Genomic DNA, 18705 nt, shown 5'->3' with positions numbered 1-18705 from the left:
CCAAAGCCGGCCTATGGCCAGCTTTGGGGCTTTTTAACCTATATATTTTTCTTTACCACAGGAAAAAGAAAAAGATGAAGCAGATTTTATAAATACTTTAACTCATTCTGATTTTATCAGTAAATGTACAAATTATATATATATATATATAATGCATATATCAAGAGTTCATAATATAAAAAGAGAGCATATATTTATTACATGTCAATTAATCCCCACAGGATAATTTGCAGCTGATCTCTCTACTGGGTGACTTGAAATGTAGCTGAACTCTCTACAGGGTGATCTGCTTGTACGTAGATGAACACTTTACAGGATTCTCTCTACAGGGTGATTTGACCCTAGCTGAACTCTCTGCAGGGTTATCTGTTTGTAGTTGAATTCTCTACAGGGTGATTTGTTTGCAGCTGAACTCTCTACAAGGTAACTTCTTCTAGCTGATCTGTCTACAGGGTGACTTGTTTCTAGCTGGTCTCTCTACAGGGTGATGTGTTTGCAGCTGAACTCTCTACATGGTGGTTGCTTTGTAGCTGAACTCTCTAAAAGGTGACTTCTTCTAGCTGAACTCTCTACAAGGTAACTTCTTCTAGCTGATCTTTCTACAGGGTGATTTGTTTGTAGCTGAATTCTCTACAGGGTGATTTATTTGCAACTGAACTCTCTACAAGGTGACTTCTTCTAGCTGAACTCGCTACAGAGTGATTGATTTTTTTGCAGCTGAACTCTCTACATGGTGGTTGCTTTGTAGCTGAACTCTCTAAAAGGTGACTTCTTCTAACTGAACTCTCTACATGATGATTTCTTTGTAGCTGAACTCTCTACAGGGTGATTTGTTTGTAGCTGAAATCCCTACAAGGTAACTTCGTCTAGCTGATCTGTCTACAGGGTGACTTGTTTCTAGCTGGTCTCTCTACAAGGTGATTTGTTTGTAGCTGAATTCTCTACAGGGTGATGTGTTTACAGCTGAACTCTCTACATGGTGGTTGCTTTGTAGCTGAACTCTCTAAAAGGCGACTTCTTCTAGCTGAACTCTCTACAGAGTGATCTTTTCATAGCTGAACTCTCTACATGATGATTTCTTTGTAGCTGAACTCTCTACAGGGTGATTTGTTTGTAGCTGAAATCCCTACAAGGTGATACTTCTAGGTGATCTCTCTACAGGATTCCTTGTTTCTAACTGAACTCTCAACAGGGTGATCTTTTCATAGCTGAACTTTCTACTGGGTGATTTGTTTGCAGCTGAACTCTCTAAATGGTGGTTTCTTTGTAGCTGAACTCTCTACAAGGTAATTTCTTCTAGCTGAACTCTCTACAGGGTGACTTGTTTCTAGCTGATCTCTCTACAGGGTGATCTGTTCATAGCTGAACTTTCTACAGGGTGATTGTTTGCAGCTGAACACTCTACATGGTAGTTTCTTTGTAGCTGAACTCTCTACAATGTGACTTCTTCTAGCTGAACTCTCTACAAGGTGACTTGTTTCTAGCTGATCTCTCTACAGGGTGACTTGTTTCTAGCTGAACTCTCTACAGGGTGATTTGTTTGTAGCTGAACTCTCTACAGGTTGATCTGTTCGTAGCTGAACTCCCTACAAGGTAACTTCTTCTAGCTGATCTTTCTACAGGGCAATTTGTGTGTAGCTGAGTTCTCTACAGGGTGATTCTTTTGCAGCTGAATTTACTCTCTGCATGGTGGTTTCTTTGTAGCTGAACTCTCTACAATGTGACTTCTTCTAGCTGAACTCTCTACAGGGTGACTTGTTTCTAGCTGATCTCTCTACAGGGTGACTTGTTTCTAGCTGAACTCTCTACAGGTGATTTGTTTGCAGATGAACTCTCTACATGGTGGTTTCTTAGTAGCTGAACTCTCTACAAGGTAACTTCTTCTAGCTGATCTTTCTACAGGGTGATTTGTTTGTAGCTGAATTCTCTACAGGATGATTTATTTGCAGCTGAACTCTCTACAAGGTGACTTCTTCTAGCTGAACTCTCTACAGAGTGATTGATTTTTTTGCAGCTGAACTCTCTACATGGTGGTTGCTTTGTAGCTGAACTCTCTAAAAGGTGACTTCTTCTAGCTGAACTCTCTACAGGGTGATCTTTTCATAGCTGAACTCTCTACACGATGATTTCTTTGTAGCTGAACTCTCTACAGGGTGATTTGTTTGTAGCTGAAATCCCTACAAGGTAACTTCGTCTAGCTGATCTGTCTACAGGGTGACTTGTTTCTAGCTGGTCTCTCTACAAGGTGATTTGTTTGTAGCTGAATTCTCTACAGGGTGATGTGTTTACAGCTGAACTCTCTACATGGTGGTTGCTTTGTAGCTGAACTCTCTAAAAGGCGACTTCTTCTAGCTGAACTCTCTACAGAGTGATCTTTTCATAGCTGAACTCTCTACATGATGATTTCTTTGTAGCTGAACTCTCTACAGAGTGATTTGTTTGTAGCTGATCTCCCTACAAGGTAACTTCTTCTAGCTGATCTATCTACAGGGCAATTTGTTTGTAGCTGAGTTCTCTACAGGGTGTTTGTTTGCAGCTGAACTCTCTACATGATAGTTTCTTTGTAGCTGAACTCTCTACAATGTGACTTCTTCTAGCTGAACTCTCTACAGGGTGACTTGTTTCTAGCTGATCCCTCTACAGGGTGACTTCTTCTAGCTGAACTCTCTACAGGGTGACTTGTTTCTAGCTGATCTCTCTACAGGGTGACTTGTTTCTAGCTGAACTCTCTACAGGTGATTTGTTTGCAGCTGAACTCTCTACATGGTGGTTTCTTTGTAGCTGAACTCTCTACAAGGTAACTTCTTCTAGCTGATCTTTCTACAGGGTGATTTGTTTGTAGCTGAATTCTCTACAGGGTGATTTATTTGCAGCTGAACTCTCTACAAGGTGACTTCTTCTAGCTGAACTCTCTACAGAGTGATTGATTATTTTGCAGCTGAACTCTCTACATGGTGGTTTCTTTGTAACTGAACTCTCTACAGGGTGATTTGTTTGCAGCTGAACTCTCTACATGGTGGTTTCTTTGTAACTGAACTCTCTACAAGGTGACTTCTTCCAGCTGGTCTCTCTACAAGATGACTTGTTTCTAACTGAACTCTCTACAGTGTGATCTGTTCATAGCGGAACTTTCTACTGGGTGATTTGTTTGAGTTGAACTCTCTACATGATGGTTTCTTTGTAGCTGAACTCTCTATTAGGTACCTTCTTCTGGCTGATCTGACTACAGGGTAACTTGTTTGTAGCTGAATTCCCTACAGAATAACTTGCAATGTAATATAATTGAGTAAATTATAAATGCAGCTGAATGCTTTATTAGGGTGACTGCTCTATTAGAGTATCTCGATCTCGCATTTGCTACACGTAGTTGCCTTTCGAATCATAACTCAGTGGTTTGTAATCCGATTATTCTGTACTACTGCAAGGACTTTCTATGATGATTATTCCAGCTACACACTGATTTTCAGCTCATTGCTCTAAGCGGTTTGCCTGATAGACACGAAAACTAATAGTATTTTTATTCATAAAAATCGATCGCGTAATTTTGACACAGGTCGGGTTTTGTGTCATATCTCCGTGGTCTTTATCCCGATTCCTTTCAAACCACAAAAAGGCACTCCTACGATGGTTGCTCCATCTACATAGCAATTTTCAACTGATTCCTCAAAGGAGTTTACCCTGTAGGCGTGACAGACCTTCGACCTTATTTTACGCAAATAATCGGTCATAACTCCGTGAATGTTCATCGGATTCCTACCAAAGTTGGTACAGAGATCCGCCTTAATGAGCCCTTTAACCGCGTGTTTATACTACAGATCGCTCTGGATGAGATCGCTTCAGTGCGATCCAGATCGATTTGTGAGCCCCGTTTATACTATGAAAGTGAGCTCGCTCCAATCTGTAAAAAAACCTAAACCCACAATCATAATTTGCATCGAAGTAAAGGTTGTTGAGAGTTAAAAAGGATTTGTGCTCTCTGAATCGCCAGGTTAGTAAGCATGATAAAGTCTAAAGTGTTGGCTTCGATGTTGGCGACTACTCTCAACTCCGTGTAGTTAGTTAACTATTGATTCGCACGCGTACATGTTTGCTTTGAGCCCTTGTGTTGTTCTTGAAGCTGTGTTTCCTTATCGTCGCCTAAATACTTTGCTGTTGCTTCATTTCATCATTAAAGTCGCCATTTTAGCTGTAACTGTCCGTACTTTTATTCCGTTTATTAGAGTTAAATCGAACTGCAAGGTCACAACTGTTTACACGCAGATGTCAGTCGAATTGAATCGAACTGGACCACCTCAGGTAGGTAGCCCCATTCGAATTTGCATGGCTCGATTCGGCATGTGTTTACACTGAAGCGCTAATCGGCCCGGATCGAATTTCCCCACAATAGCTCGAATTCTACGTCTAGTGTAAACACGCTGTAAGTGTGCCAAATTTCAGCCCGATCCGAGCACGCATTCGTGTTTTATGGCGGATTTTGCGAAGTGTGCGAAATGAAGAAGAAGTAGAAGAAAAAAAACGAAGAAATTAAAACGAAATTTTGTTCGCTCGTATCTCGGAAATGGCTTGAGCGATTTTCTTCAAATTTGGTGTGTAGACTCCCCTTGCTGGCCGGCACCTCTCTAGCACATTTGGTTCCAATCGGATAAGGGATCACAGAGCTACATAGGTGTGAAAATTGCGTTTTCTTTCTTCCTGTTAATATACTCACGGGTGGCACGCCGGCTTCTTGGGTCGCACGACACACTACCGTGTGTCTTGATTTGTACATTTACTGATAAAATCAGAACGAGTTAAAGTATTTATAAAATCTGCTTCATCTTTTTCTTTTTCCTGTGGTAAAGAAAAATATATAGGTTAAAAAGCCCCAATGCTGGCCATAGGCCATCTTTGGGGTATACAAATACAAAAAGAAGTGAAATCTAATCAAAAAAAGCCAAGCTGTAAAAAAAAGAAGTGCGGCCCTTGAAAAGGCTATGGTGAAAAAAGACGTGAAATCTAAGGTGGGGGCCAAGAAATGGCTGTGATGGTAGGTTAATGGTAAAAATTTTAATAACGACAATTCAGGTGAATTTTGTGCCAATTGACCAAGCGGCACCAAATTCACCTGAATTGTCGTTATTAAAATTTTTACCATTAACCTACCATCACAGCCATTTCTTAGCCGCCACCTTGGATTTCACGTCTTTTTTCACCATAGCCTTTTCAAGGGCCGCACTTCTTTTTTTACAGCTTGGCTGTTTTTGATTAGATGTTCATTAACCCTGTAGTCAATAGCTAAAAGCTTTCCAAAAAAATTTTTAACTGACAAATAGCCTGTTTCAAATAGTTTTGACTAAAAGTTAGTGTTTTAGTTAAAAGCTTTAAATTGTACCAATAAAATTGCTATAAATTAATTTTGGTGAATTTTGAGACATTGTATGTGAAAGCTAAAATGCATAGACGGATCTAGGAGGCACTGTCAGGGGGGCCAAGGGGGAGCAAGAAGTTTTAGTGTACAACAGTGTCTATTCCACTAAGAGGGATTCTAGTACACAGGTTATACTCAGTTGCATAACTATATTCAGTATAGCTGGATGAATGATAGACATACAATTTTAAGATTGTAGTTAGAAAAATTATTTTTAAATTATACCTCCAGGTTTGAATTTGGGAGCATTTTTGGTAACATTTAGCTAAAAAGTGTATGCTTGCAATGTATATAAAGATTAGTTAGCCTATCTGAGATAAAACCTGTTTGATGGTAAAGTGTACTAAATCAAAATATAAGGGTGTAGCTAGTATTGTTATGACATTAGAATTGTGACTGTTCTATTAGAGTAGTGACTGCTCTATTAGAGTATCTTATCTTAGCACAAAAACTTAAACTTACTTTCTTTACAGTGTACAGTATAACTGTAAAGTATATTTATAACTGTTGTCCTCTATTTGCTCATTGGATTTCTATACTTCTGAATACAGTGTGAATGATTCCAGTTTCTGGTATCAATATTGTACTGTGAGTCCAAGGGGGGAAAGGGAAGGGCCAGGGGGGGCACAGTACCCCTTGGCCCCCTCAGATTTGCCTATGAAAATGACTACAGCGTCTGGGGGGCTGTAACCCCCTGCTGCCAGAGACTCTATACTCCAGTCAGTCCCCCCTCATATCAACTAGTTCCTCCATCACTGCACTTTAGGTTGCAGTTTTATGCTTGCTACATAGTAACCAGAAGACAGTTCTATACATTCTTTTGTGTACAGGTGCCGTTGATTGTGCCATTGATTGTGCCAAGACAGCACAGAAACTTAAAGACATCTACGATAAGCTGACCAAACTGCCAATCAATTCTATGCTGCCACAGCTTTTCAGCAAGAAAGCGATAACAGAAGAACAGAAAAGGAAAATTAAAGCTGAAAAGGAGGAGACTGATGGGATGCAGTATTTTCTTGACAAAGTGTTGATCTTTAGTCTAGAGCTTGATGTGACAGAAATCTACTGTAGCTTTGTTGAGATATTGGAAAACAGTGATGATTTAATTCAGCATGCAATGGCTAAGAAAATAGGTAAGGGTGGATGCTTATATGGTTTCATGATGTACCCTATTTGCAAATTTTTAAATTATTTTATCCCTATTTTGGATGCAGTTCAATGTACAATACAATATAGTAATGAGCAACACAAGTGGTTGAATGACAGTAAGTAAGACACTGTTACAGTAGCAAGTAACAAATTCAAGGGTCATATTAAATATACAGTACCACTGACCATCATTAAATTTAGTAAGGGGTCATCCATTATTTTCAGCCTTTACGCAAGAGTACAAAGCATATGCTAGGGGGGAAGTACGCTAGGGGGGGGGGGGTTAAATCACACGTACGCTTATAAAATGATGAATAATCATTGTGTATATACTGTACATAGTATCAACATTTATACAGTATGCTTTGTGAAGGAGGGAGGGGGTTAGAAAAAAGAGTACTCTTTGTACACTTGCATAAAGACTGAAAATTATGGATGGTCCCTAAACAACTTTCTTTGACTAATTTTACTTTAAATTTTTTATTTTCTATGAAGACACATCTCCACAATTTAATGACAACATCTCCAACATCTGTAGGTTAATACAGATCATTTCCCAGTCCTACAGTAATTAGCAAACACTGGATAGTTTAAATAGCACATCTACATATCAGGCTTGTTGTAATTGTAATCGTAATTGTAATTAATTACTAATCATTAGCAATTTTCAAGTAATTGTAATTATAATTGTAATTGCTCACTGAGCATACAAGCAATGGTAATTGTAATTGTAATTAGCTGTTCAGTCAATAATCATTATGTAATTAAATTTAAGTAATCAAAGTTATGCTATATAAAAGTACTACTCCATAACTTGACTATACTATGTACACAATCCCATGTGTATAACATGTGGCCCATGTAGCTATAGTAAATTATTGAAATTATATGTCATGTATTTGTTGACCATATACTGTAGTTAAACATTTTATGTACAGTATGGGATACCCATGGGGTACATAATGTTCAATAGTAGAGAAACATTTAAATGTATCTGGATGACACAGAGTTTACAAAGGATGAAAGCCCTTTAAAATTTTGGAAGATAAAAGCAAATAATACCCCATTTTAAGTACAATAGCAAAGAATAGCAGCAACATTTGTACCACTTGAATGTGTATTCAACCATAGTGGCAATGTTCTCAGACCAAAATATATGTAGACTATTACCAAAAAAGTTTGAAGAGTTAATAGACGTACCTTAAGATTAATGCTGGAGAACTGTAAGTAAGTTATTGTTGTACCCCTGGGTGGTATTGAAAAATAGCAAACAGTATACCTTCCATAAAAAGTATCACAGTATTAATGTAAAATCTATTGGTATTAGAGTAACTGCCATTTACCACAACAAAAGCACCAAATACCCATGGTAGCTCAGCAAGCCTCAGGTACAAACTACCACTAACAAACTTGTTTACATAGTTTGGTTAGCTGACTACATCAGCACCTGCCTACAAACATTAATTGTCACATGTCTGGTTACCTTCTAAACATGGGATGAAACAAGCATTAGCCCACAGGGAGGCCATAGTGCCCAGGTGGTATGGCGGTATTAAAAAATGCAGGCGGTATCAAAACCAGTATGACTTAAACATCACAGAGTATTAACAATACCAGTATATCACCCAGCTCTAACCCCACATGTACAGTAGTAATTGAAAAGTAATTGTAATTATTAATCATTATTTTACATACTGAAGTAATTGTAATTGTAATCATTAGATTGGCTTCAAAAAGTAATCGTAATTGTACTGATTACTTTTGGTGGGTAATTACAACAAGCCTGCTACATATTCCACATAATTCCAAACTACTAAACTGACTTGATAGTCAAAATATTGTGCTATAACACCTCAGACAGTACTATCATGTAATAAAACGAAGTATAGCCAATTAACACATACAAAAATCTTTAACACAAAAATCAATAATTATTTTGACAGATGTAAAGTAGATACATACATATGCTTGTATTTCAATCAGTGTTATATGGCCTCAAAACCACTTGGTGCCAGTAATAAAATTAACAAAACAATTGAAGCTGTATCAACATGTTAGCCAGTTTTTCTTTGAATGCTTTGTTGCAGATAATAATATTATTAGTGTTAGCTCAACTGTCACTGCACAGACCAGTTGCTATTCCATACATATTGCTAAAATCAGTGTTGTGACTACTTCATATTCCATTTCAGTGTTCAAAAACCAGTAACCATTAGACCAGTGCATTTCCCTAGCATATGAAATTATTCATCCACACATTATTGTTAACCTGTATGATCGCTGCGACCAGTGTCCTACAGACCTTCAGAACTTGTGCTGTAAAGCCTAAATAAATAAATAATAAGTTACATTTCCTATAATAGTTACCACAATATTCATTGTATCATGGCTGCTGTACTCCATAGGACCATCAAGCTAGAAGACTTCACAAACACTTTATAACTAATTAGTGTAGTGTTGTTTTTATATATACTGCAGCATTTTGAGTTGTGTTATACATAGTTATGTTTCTACATTAGTTTATCATACATCATTACACAACATGTATAAGCTTCAATTTATTGTGATACAATAAATTACATTTAACATGTTGGTTGCTGGGGTGGGAATAGTGGCAACCGCCACCATTTATAGAGGATCAAATTACACATATGTGCTCATATATATAATACATTTATTTACCTAGCTATCCACCCTTCCACCGCACCAAGCTCTACATTGCCTACTCTTTTTCCTTATGCTAATCACATAACATTTTTCCACAAAGCCAGTAGTGTACATTACAATACACAAGTTCAACAATCATGCAACAAGAATACAATGATACCATAATAGCAAGTAAGATTATATCTACATGAGATCGTACATGACATGACAATATAGATCATATAATATGTAACATAGAGAGGATGAGTTTGAATGAATAACGTGTTTTGAATATTAGTGAGTGTAGTTTATACCTTAATAATATATCCACCCCAAAAACACCTTCGCTGTAAAAAAGGCGCGCCCAAGAAACTACAAGTACCTGGAACCCAATGTAAAAAACAAAAAGAAAAATTAGCTTAGCTGAAGTGAAAAGTAACTGGTAACTTAAAGAGCTGATATCTGAAGCGGCCAAGAATACAATTACTAAAGTTTAATCCATGCAAGAACACCTTGGCTATAAAACAGGTGTATACATGAAAGTAACTGGCAACTGAAATGGCTGATATCTGAAGCGGCCAAGAATGAATGGTCATATACAACTAATTCAAAAATTTAACACTGAACCTTTATAATTCAGCTGTGTTCTATATTCACTCTTGCTGCATCGTAAAGTAATTTCTTTTAACTCTAATTGGCTGGTAATTTGGCCGCCTTTCTTAATAGTCAGTATAATAGAGCAAAAAAAGGCGGCCAAATTACCAGCCAATTAGAGTTAAAAGAAATTACTTTACGATGCAGCAAGAGTGAATATAGAACACAGCTGAATTATAAAGGTTCAGTGTTAAATTTTTGAATTAGTTGTATATGACCATTCATTCTTGGCCGCTTCAGATATCAGCCATTTCAGTTGCCAGTTACTTTCATGTATACACCTGTTTTATAGCCAAGGTGTTCTTGCATGGATTAAACTTTAGTAATTGTATTCTTGGCCGCTTCAGATATCAGCTCTTTAAGTTACCAGTTACTTTTCACTTCAGCTAAGCTGATTTTTCTTTTTGTTTTTTACATTGGGTTCCAGGTACTTGTAGTTTCTTGGGCGCGCCTTTTTTACAGCGAAGGTGTTTTTGGGGTGGATATCACTCATTTTTGTCAGTGATAGACTCTATATTTGGTTTAAAAGGTAATTTTTTTGGAAATGAGCAATTAACATTAATGCAGAATATTATCTTGGAGAGTCAGTAAAATCCATACATAATAATGATTGTTTCATAACACCGTAAATTCGGAAGTATGAATTTACGGTGTAGTATGACTGTTCTATTAGAGTAAATTTATCTTTACTGCCTGCACGTGATGAATATATCTCATATCTGTGCATGTTAAATGCTTCAGACACCTAATTAAACTTGCAAGTGCCTAATTAGTTCACAGTTGCTACACAGCTATAAATACATTTGTAATTGTTATCATCATAATCATTTAACCATTTTTTAATATTTTGGTCGCAACTTCAGGATTAGAGCAGCAAAGAAAGGAATAGAGGACTCAACCATCAAGACTTGTATATGGGAGATGGAACAGTATTGCGATGGACAATGCCGGTACTAACCCCTCAAGGGTGTTGCAGTACAGTATAGATGCAAGATCAGAGCCTTGATCGTCACCTTTTGACTGTGGTCACAACTTCAGGATTGGAGCAGCAGAGAAAGGAATGAAGGACTCAATCATCAAGACTTGGGGAGATGGAATAGTATTGCCATGGACAATGCCAGCACTAACCCCTCAAGGATGTCACAGTGCAGTATCGATACAACCACTCCAACCAGTGCATAAGACCAGAGCTCGATCATCACCTTTTGACTGAAACTTTTATACTTGATGAAGCAATTAAAACAAAAAAGTTGTAGTACTTATACTTTCCTGAGGGAACATATCCCCAGAGTCCCAGACTCCCTTGCCTGTTCAGCAGAATAATAGGATTGAGCCTTACTACCACTTTCACCTTTATTCTTGGCCTGAATGTACATATCAGCAACATAATACAGTAGCTGTAGACAGCAACATAATACAGTAGCTGTAGATAATGCTAGTTAATGCCCCTAGGCAGAGCTATAGGGGTGGGAATTTTTCCCTACTATCATACTATCATAGTAGTTCTTCTCGCAGTTCTTTGCCTGGCCATCATCAACTGCTGTCCATCAACTGCTGTCAAAACATTAGTCTCGTCCCCCAGACCCTTCCTCAAGCATGCTTATCACACAAAAATAACTTAGTTTAGTAGTGTACAAACAATTATTCATTGACAGCTTATACTACACTTACCGCATTGTTGAACCATGTATACCACCAGAATCCACCAGATTGACAACTAACACGTGATCTATTTAGGGGAAATCTCGTGGAAAGTCCCTAATTACCTTAAGCGGACACTCATGATACGTGGTTTTAAATTGAATGGTTTAAGAATGTAACTGGATGGTGAGGCGTACTTTAATCGGCTCGACTTTACTGAGAAACTCGAGCCCCTCGTGAGAAACTACATCGCTTGAGCAACGCTTGAAAAAGTAAGAGTCAAGAATACTGAGGGACTCTTATGATATATGCCGGTCTTGAATGCTAACGAAACGAGGAGTGAAGTTTGTGCAACGTGTCACATCGCCACACACTGATTCACCGTGTTTGTGCGATAGGGTTTTTGGACCTGTCCACCAGATGTTGAAAGGAAATTTATTCCAACTTGTGAAGTTGTTGGTATACTCATTGTTGGGGTCCATGGGGACATCGATGATCATTTACCAGTCAGCTGTAAGTAATGTCACAACAGAAGGAAAGGAACCATTTCCATACCCCTATGGCATACTGATTTTCCAGGTCAGTTTATGTACACCCAACCACAGAAATGTAGAACTTTGGTTGCAGGTGGAAAATAAACACCTTTTTACTCAGTTACAAGAGATTCACCCAGCTGGGATAAAATGTTGAAGTGAATGTCATTAGTACCTACTTGCGGTTCATCAGGTATTGGACAATTCCAAGTGTCCAGATTATGCGGTTGTCCTCATGTTCAAGTTTACACGTTTAGGCAAGTTCCACAACATCCTATAATCTATTACTATATCAGTGTGGAATAATGCTTATATAATATTTTTCATATTCCAGGCTTTAGGTATGTGTATTGTATTTAACACCTGCTTGTTGGTTTTTGCAGGCCATCTGGTCATACTGGTTTATCCACTAGCAGTTGAATGTGATCATGGTACATATGTAAGTTGAGACCACGCAGGAACAAAGATGAGACCATGCAGGAACAAAGATACAGGTGTCATGAATTTCAGGTCAGTTGACATTCAGAAGAACTGTATTATTGCAATTGTTCTTTTTGTAGTTATCAATTATCAGTGACCAGTTTGTGATAGCGTACTTTTGTTTGACTAATGACCAAATGTTCTGGTTTACATGCTTACCCAACAGTTATGTTACTCACTTAACCTGCATATGGGATATATATTTTTAGTTCATTTTGATTATTCATCCTTTATTGGTACAGCCCGGCATATTGATTTTTTGCACATTCTCTTTTTAATTCAGTGCCTGCTGGATTGTTTTGTCAGATATCGAAACAGATGTCTTTGGTGTTGCGACCGATGTTCCAGGTCAGTTTGCATGTGTGTTTAATTTAAGGTTGACTTCAGTGCCTGCTTATTCTTTTACAGGTCTCGGTATTGAGTGTCATGAATTTCAGATCAGTTGACGTGCAGAAGAATTGTATTATTGCAATTGTTGTTTTTGCAGTTATCAATTATCACTGTATACTAGTGATGTGAATTTGCAGGTCAATCTACTCAGATGTATCAGGCATAGTGTTGATGGGTTCGAACAAGTATCCAGTGTAGACTGTAGTGGCATCAAGGGTGTTAATTTCCAGGTCAGTTTACATGTTGTGATGTTAGTGATTTTTTCCTAGTACCCAGATATTAAGTGTATTGTATTTAATGCCCACCTGTTATGTTTTTAAATTATGGTATATCAGTGTAAACAGTGCAACAGTAAGCCTTCTGTGTTGTAGTAACTATTTGTTTCATAATATTATGCTGTTGTCCCAGAATGGCACAATTTTTGGGCAACCAGTGTGAAGTCCAGTGGTACAAACATTGTATTATGACCAAGTTGTGATAGCGTACTTTTGTTTGACTAATGTCCTAATGTTCTGGTTTGACTAATGTCCTAATGTTCTGGTTTAACATGCTTACCCAACAGTTATGTTATTCATTCACTTAGCCTGGGATATAATTTTTGTTCATTTTGATTATCCATGCTATTATTGACACAGCCCAGCATATTGATTTTTTGTACATTCTCTTTTAATTCAGTGCCTGCTAGATTGTGTCATCAGATATCGAAACAAGTGTTTTTGGTGTTGCGACCGATGTTCCAGGTCAGTTGCATGAGTGTTTAATTTAAGGTTAACTTCAGTGCCTGCTTATTCTTTTACAGGTCTCAGTATCGTCATGCTGACATACAAGAAATCATCACTATTGTTGGAACTATTTTTAGTCAAGTCTTGATGTGATGTTAATTAACGTTGTTACACATTGTTGTATGTTTACCATATGGCAAGAAATTATCATGGCCATCATGAAATTTGAATATTGTGTAAGTTGTGTGGACCAACCCCAACTCATACATGGTCACTGGCAAACCACGAACCACATTCGAGCCACAACACCACCAACCACATTCGAGCAATCCATTACAAAATTTTGTTGCACCATTTGTGTGTGCATAATACTTAATGAAAGGCACAACACAAGCTACATGGTACATACTACATAGAGGTGGTAACCCCTAAAGGCTTGTTACCTTTTGTATTCACCTTACCGGCCTTTGTGGTTAATCTATTAAAAATTACATGTAAATAGAGAATTGAAGAGTATGCTTAAAGCACCTTCGCTAGTGATTTTGTTCTTCAAACCATAAGACAACTGGCGATTTATAAACGCTCGCATGGGGTGTGGTACTAAATGGAATTTAAAAGATTTCTGCTTAAAACGTCATCCCTAGGGAACTTACGGTTCAGCACGCTGTCACAACTTGTTTATCAGGCATTAGAGTTTGTGTCCACGTCGTGTCTTTAAAAGTTATTGTAGGGATTAGAGATTGATTGAAGAAAATACGCGTATAGGCAAACCAGGATTGGATAATGTCAGTGCTAGATGGACTATACAAACACGACTATGTTGACTGGTATAACGTGACAGTAGTTGTAACATAAGGTAGAAAACGTGAAATACGCCTATTTTTTATTTTGCGATGGTTACTTTTTTATTTTAGCGAGGTCGCAAGAAAACTATAACGACTCCTAAAGATTTTTTATCACGTAACGCAATACAAATCTATTGAGAGATGTTGCGTAATTTAGGACTAATATTGCGAAACCGGCCCTACACGTAAATAACTCACAGTAGTGGCCGCGCGTCTTTTAATTGGGCGTGCGCTTTGTAGTTTCTTGGCCGCGCGACTCACTACCGTGAGTCTTGATATATTTAGGAAGGACAGTATCAGCTAAAGAATGCTTTTCAGCTTTGTTCTGACACATAATATTAGTGTTCCATAGTTTAATTAACATTTGGGGGCAATGGGGAATAAAGTTTCATGATAGCACGCATGTCCAAATTATTCTTGAACAATTAGCGATATTTAGTAGTCAGCAACAAAATAATCAGGTGAGTCAATAGGATGATCCAGCTTTAGGAAAAATTAGCTGGAATATGTGCATTTTACTTAAAGCATTATTTTGAAGGCTCTCAACTGCAAGTGTAAAAGATCAGAATACTAAAATAACAGTCATTTACCCTAGCTAGCTAAATGATAGATTAACTGTTCTATTAGAGCATCTTGATCTTCCTAGTTATATATTATGTTTGATAGAAAGAGTGAATGATAAAACAGGAATAAACATAAACAGGAAACTTGATATCTTGCTGAAAGAAATAGCTAACAGTAGTAGCTAGTCTCTGAAAATATTGTGTACTAGTTATTTCATGATATTATATGCTTATTAGTGTTTTCATGATACTCAAAGGTTTTGATAAAGATGTATTGTACACACTGGCTGCTAAAATCTTCCTAGCCCACTAGTAAATACAATGTAAGAATGGAGACTATGGCTTGTGCTATGGGTCCATGTACATAGATGACATCATAACTTTCTCCAAACTCACTCAAACAGTTCCTAGCTCAGATCATGTACTCCTTAGAATAATAATTATCACGGATCTTTCGCACAATCAACGAATACAGATATAGAAGCGGAAAGGTCTAACTGGTCACTATAGTAATTTGATCCCAAGGAACAACATGAAATGCTTTGTTGATGTCAGGATCTTCACTTACCATATATACTGCTTCTAGCCGTCTAGTCTAGAACAAGTACTCCTCACAGTCTGCTAGACATGAAAACATTAAATACCATACTGTTAAAACAACTAGAGGACAAGTGCTATTTTATAACTGGAGCAGTCACTATTTAGCACTTATAGGCTTATAGGAGCTAGTAGTGCATGCATGCATGCTGCTGTGTTTGTGACCTACAAAAATTGATCAATTACTCTTCATTGTAGTCTCTTCTTCTTTAGTCCTCCCTGAATGCTATTGTCGACGTCCATATTCATGGTGTTCAGCTGTTATCTATAATCACTTTAACAAGTTTCACTTCCAATAAATCTGGTAAGGTGAAGTCTCATTTGATGGACTAGTGTATACAGTAATCTTTTTAGTATCAGCCATTCAATAATATTGTGTAACAAATGTGATAGGAATCACATAATATGATAATTGTTTGTTGATCATTTTTCTGCAGTGCATATTGCATATAGCCAACTAGGGTTTAGAAGGTTATTAGAAATGTTCAATGAAGAACACTAGCTAGTGATAACGGTACAGTGTTAAAGCTTTGTTTACATTATTGTAATTAATCACATACACTACTCATTCTTGGTCACTTGAGATATCAGCTTCATCAGTTGCCAGTTACATATAATTGCTCTTTCACTAGCATACCACCAATTCTGCATTTGCATGCATGCGGGATAAGGTATACTTCTACAAATAAAGTCAACAGAATAATTTCACACAAGCAACATTCAAGTGCTGTGTAATTTAAGACACCAGCAAGACTCCGGCCCAAAATCATCAGCAATTAGTGATAGGTGTTACACTTGTTATGGCTACTGCCACCAGTAGTTGTTGTTCTTGTTAAACACCCTTACAGAACAGCAACATGTATGGGTGCACACTCAGTTACAGTGTATATGGTTGAGTTAACATGATTCTGTACTAGTTCATACTTTGTACAGTGTAACAGTGAACAGTTATAATGTAGTGGTATAGTAAAATCCACTACTCAGACATGTACACCTCCTCATGATCCCAGCTAAGGTATACATAGCTAAGGTATACTTCAGAGTGGTCTAGTATACTGTAGTCGCAGAAATTTTGATGGCTCACTGAAAGTTGGAGCAACTGTTCATTATCCAGAACTGATGTTACTGATGTGTTCATGTACTCAATGTCAGCTCACAGTTGTGTGGTACATGTAGTACTGTGTGAGGCATTGGTATTGTCCTGTGATTGAAGGTGTTGCTACTTTGACTGCAAATTCCCCAGAGTTAACAGTTTTCCATGTGTTTACAGCGTACATCAATTGTCACCACATTTAGTTTGGTGAAGAAAAAGTTTACAGAAGACATCTCTATTGTTGATTGTGGCTTACAAATTGACACCTGTGTAATAAAGTTGTAAAAGAAAGTCTAATCTTTACCATCAGAGCCCTAGAAGATGTGTTGCTAGAGCTAAACAGTTATGTGGAGTTCTGCAGCTAGGGAGGTCTAATTTCAGGAGTCCTTTTTAGGCCTGAATCAAATATGTTCCAAATTTAGTGATGCAGTGATTATGCCAGCATTTTGAGGCGATTAACAGTAGGAAATACTGTTTGAAGGTTCTTAGTTTACTAATTTGTTAAGCTGCTTTACTGTAGTTGTGCTCAGTTATACTGATAGTAAAATGTCAGTAACTTTAAGTCTATGGAACATAATTGTTTTACTAAGTTAAAATTTTAGGCATAATATAGTTATGAGTGGAAATCATAAATTATGCTAGCATTTTGAGATGATTAATAGTAGGAAATCCCAGAATTCCATTAAAAATCGAGATACTTTAATAGAGTAGTCACTGAATATTATTACTCTTATAAAGCAGTCACATTGAAATTAAATACTCTAATACAGCAACCAGCTAAAGTATACAAAAGAATATTTAAAGCTTAAGCATCAATGAAAATGGTCTGATACTGGCATTATTAGCCAATTATGGTGGAATAATTTTGGGAATAATAGGAAATTCTCAAAAGCATAATAGATGATTTTTTGAGCACTGCTCAAAAGCATATAATGCTCAATTTTTGGAGTATAATAGCCTCTTGCCTATCCAAATTTTGCCCAAAATGCTTTAAAGAATTTCCATCATTTTCACCTACAGTACAGTATGTAGTTTTCTCTTCAGTGTTCCCATTATGCTTGCATTATATGCTCCTAGGTTAATAACATTTCTTAATTATCTTGGAACATTTTAATCAGTGAATGCTCTATTAGAGTATTTCTCTACAAAGTGACTGTTCTATTAGAGAGTATCGATCTAAGGATAGGGCTGCATCAAATATGCCAGTATAATAATAGCTAATGTGCTACAATACCGGGTGGATATTTCAAACTATGGAGCATAATAAAGCAGTCAGTGGAAATTTAAAATTCTGCAATAGAGCACTTGAATCCATTGAGCGCACATAGCTCCTTAGATTGATACTCTTTAATAGGACAGTCACTTTGTAGTAATAATACTCTAATAGAGTTTTCACTGACTAAAATGTTTAAAGATAATTAAGAAATGTTGATAACCTATACAAGCATAATGGAAACACTGAAAAGGGTAATAGGTGAAAATTTTAGGAAATCTGTGATGAAAGCATTTTTTGACTCAGGCCTAAATCACACACATATATGCAGCTATGAGTCATATGTTTACATTTGTGTACATCTAAATTAGTTACAAGAGATCATATTTTTGACATTATGAACATGCAAGAGTGATTGTACAAAGCAATATACACCTCAGTCTGCTCTCTGTTAAAAGGTTGAGAGGTATTATTATTACTATTTATCTAATAGACATTTAAATGCAAAATGATTAATAGGCCAAAGACCCTTGACTATGTCCATATCCAGTTTCTCTCCAGTACTGGTCCAGTGAGCATTTGAATGATGATGTTCTTTTTGCCAGTACTACATTATATTATTTCTTAGGTAAATCATTCCATTACAGGATTATTCAGAAGTTAAAAAGCATTGACCACTGCTATTAATTCTTTGTTTTAACATTTTATTTGTAGTAACACTGTCTTGTTGTAGTGTAAAAATATCGTTTGGGTCAATTTGGTAGTATGAATG

The 18705-nt window shown here is 37.0% G+C and overlaps 1 protein-coding gene and 2 long non-coding RNA genes across 6 annotated transcripts in view; 2 read left to right on the top strand and 1 right to left on the bottom strand.

Annotated features, from left to right (window-relative positions):
* LOC136257887 (ankyrin repeat and protein kinase domain-containing protein 1-like) overlaps nt 1–9137 on the top strand; it is a 199304-nt gene extending 190167 nt beyond the window's left edge. Inside the window, exons 9-10 of the mRNA XM_066051210.1 lie at nt 6238–6540; nt 8962–9137. Of these exons, the coding sequence (XP_065907282.1) occupies nt 6238–6540; nt 8962–8975 (317 nt within the window). The 3' untranslated portion in view covers nt 8976–9137. The remainder of the gene's footprint in view (nt 1–6237; nt 6541–8961) is intronic.
* Nucleotides 9138–11164: 2027 nt separating this feature from the next.
* Nucleotides 11165–13852, top strand: LOC136257888 (uncharacterized). Of its 4 annotated transcripts, none has more exons than XR_010702281.1 (8): nt 11165–11769; nt 11896–12076; nt 12125–12287; nt 12414–12540; nt 12591–12858; nt 12919–13130; nt 13576–13640; nt 13700–13852. It is a non-coding gene; the product is annotated as an uncharacterized lncRNA (long non-coding RNA). The 4 variants fall into 4 exon arrangements; XR_010702280.1 differs by having other exon boundaries at nt 11165–11841; XR_010702278.1 differs by having other exon boundaries at nt 11171–12076.
* A 213-nt stretch (nt 13853–14065) lies between these two features.
* LOC136257889 (uncharacterized) lies at nt 14066–14507 on the bottom strand. Its single transcript, XR_010702282.1, has 3 exons — nt 14276–14507; nt 14151–14222; nt 14066–14100 (listed from the first exon to the last, which is right to left on the bottom strand). It is a non-coding gene; the product is annotated as an uncharacterized lncRNA (long non-coding RNA).
* Nucleotides 14508–18705: the final 4198 nt, after the last annotated feature.

Source organism: Dysidea avara, chromosome 6 (assembly GCF_963678975.1).
Source record: "Dysidea avara chromosome 6, odDysAvar1.4, whole genome shotgun sequence".
In the NCBI taxonomy this organism is placed as follows: domain Eukaryota; kingdom Metazoa; phylum Porifera; class Demospongiae; order Dictyoceratida; family Dysideidae; genus Dysidea; species Dysidea avara.
Note: the sequence above shows the minus strand (reverse complement) of the source record. Positions and strands in the feature narration are given on the sequence as shown.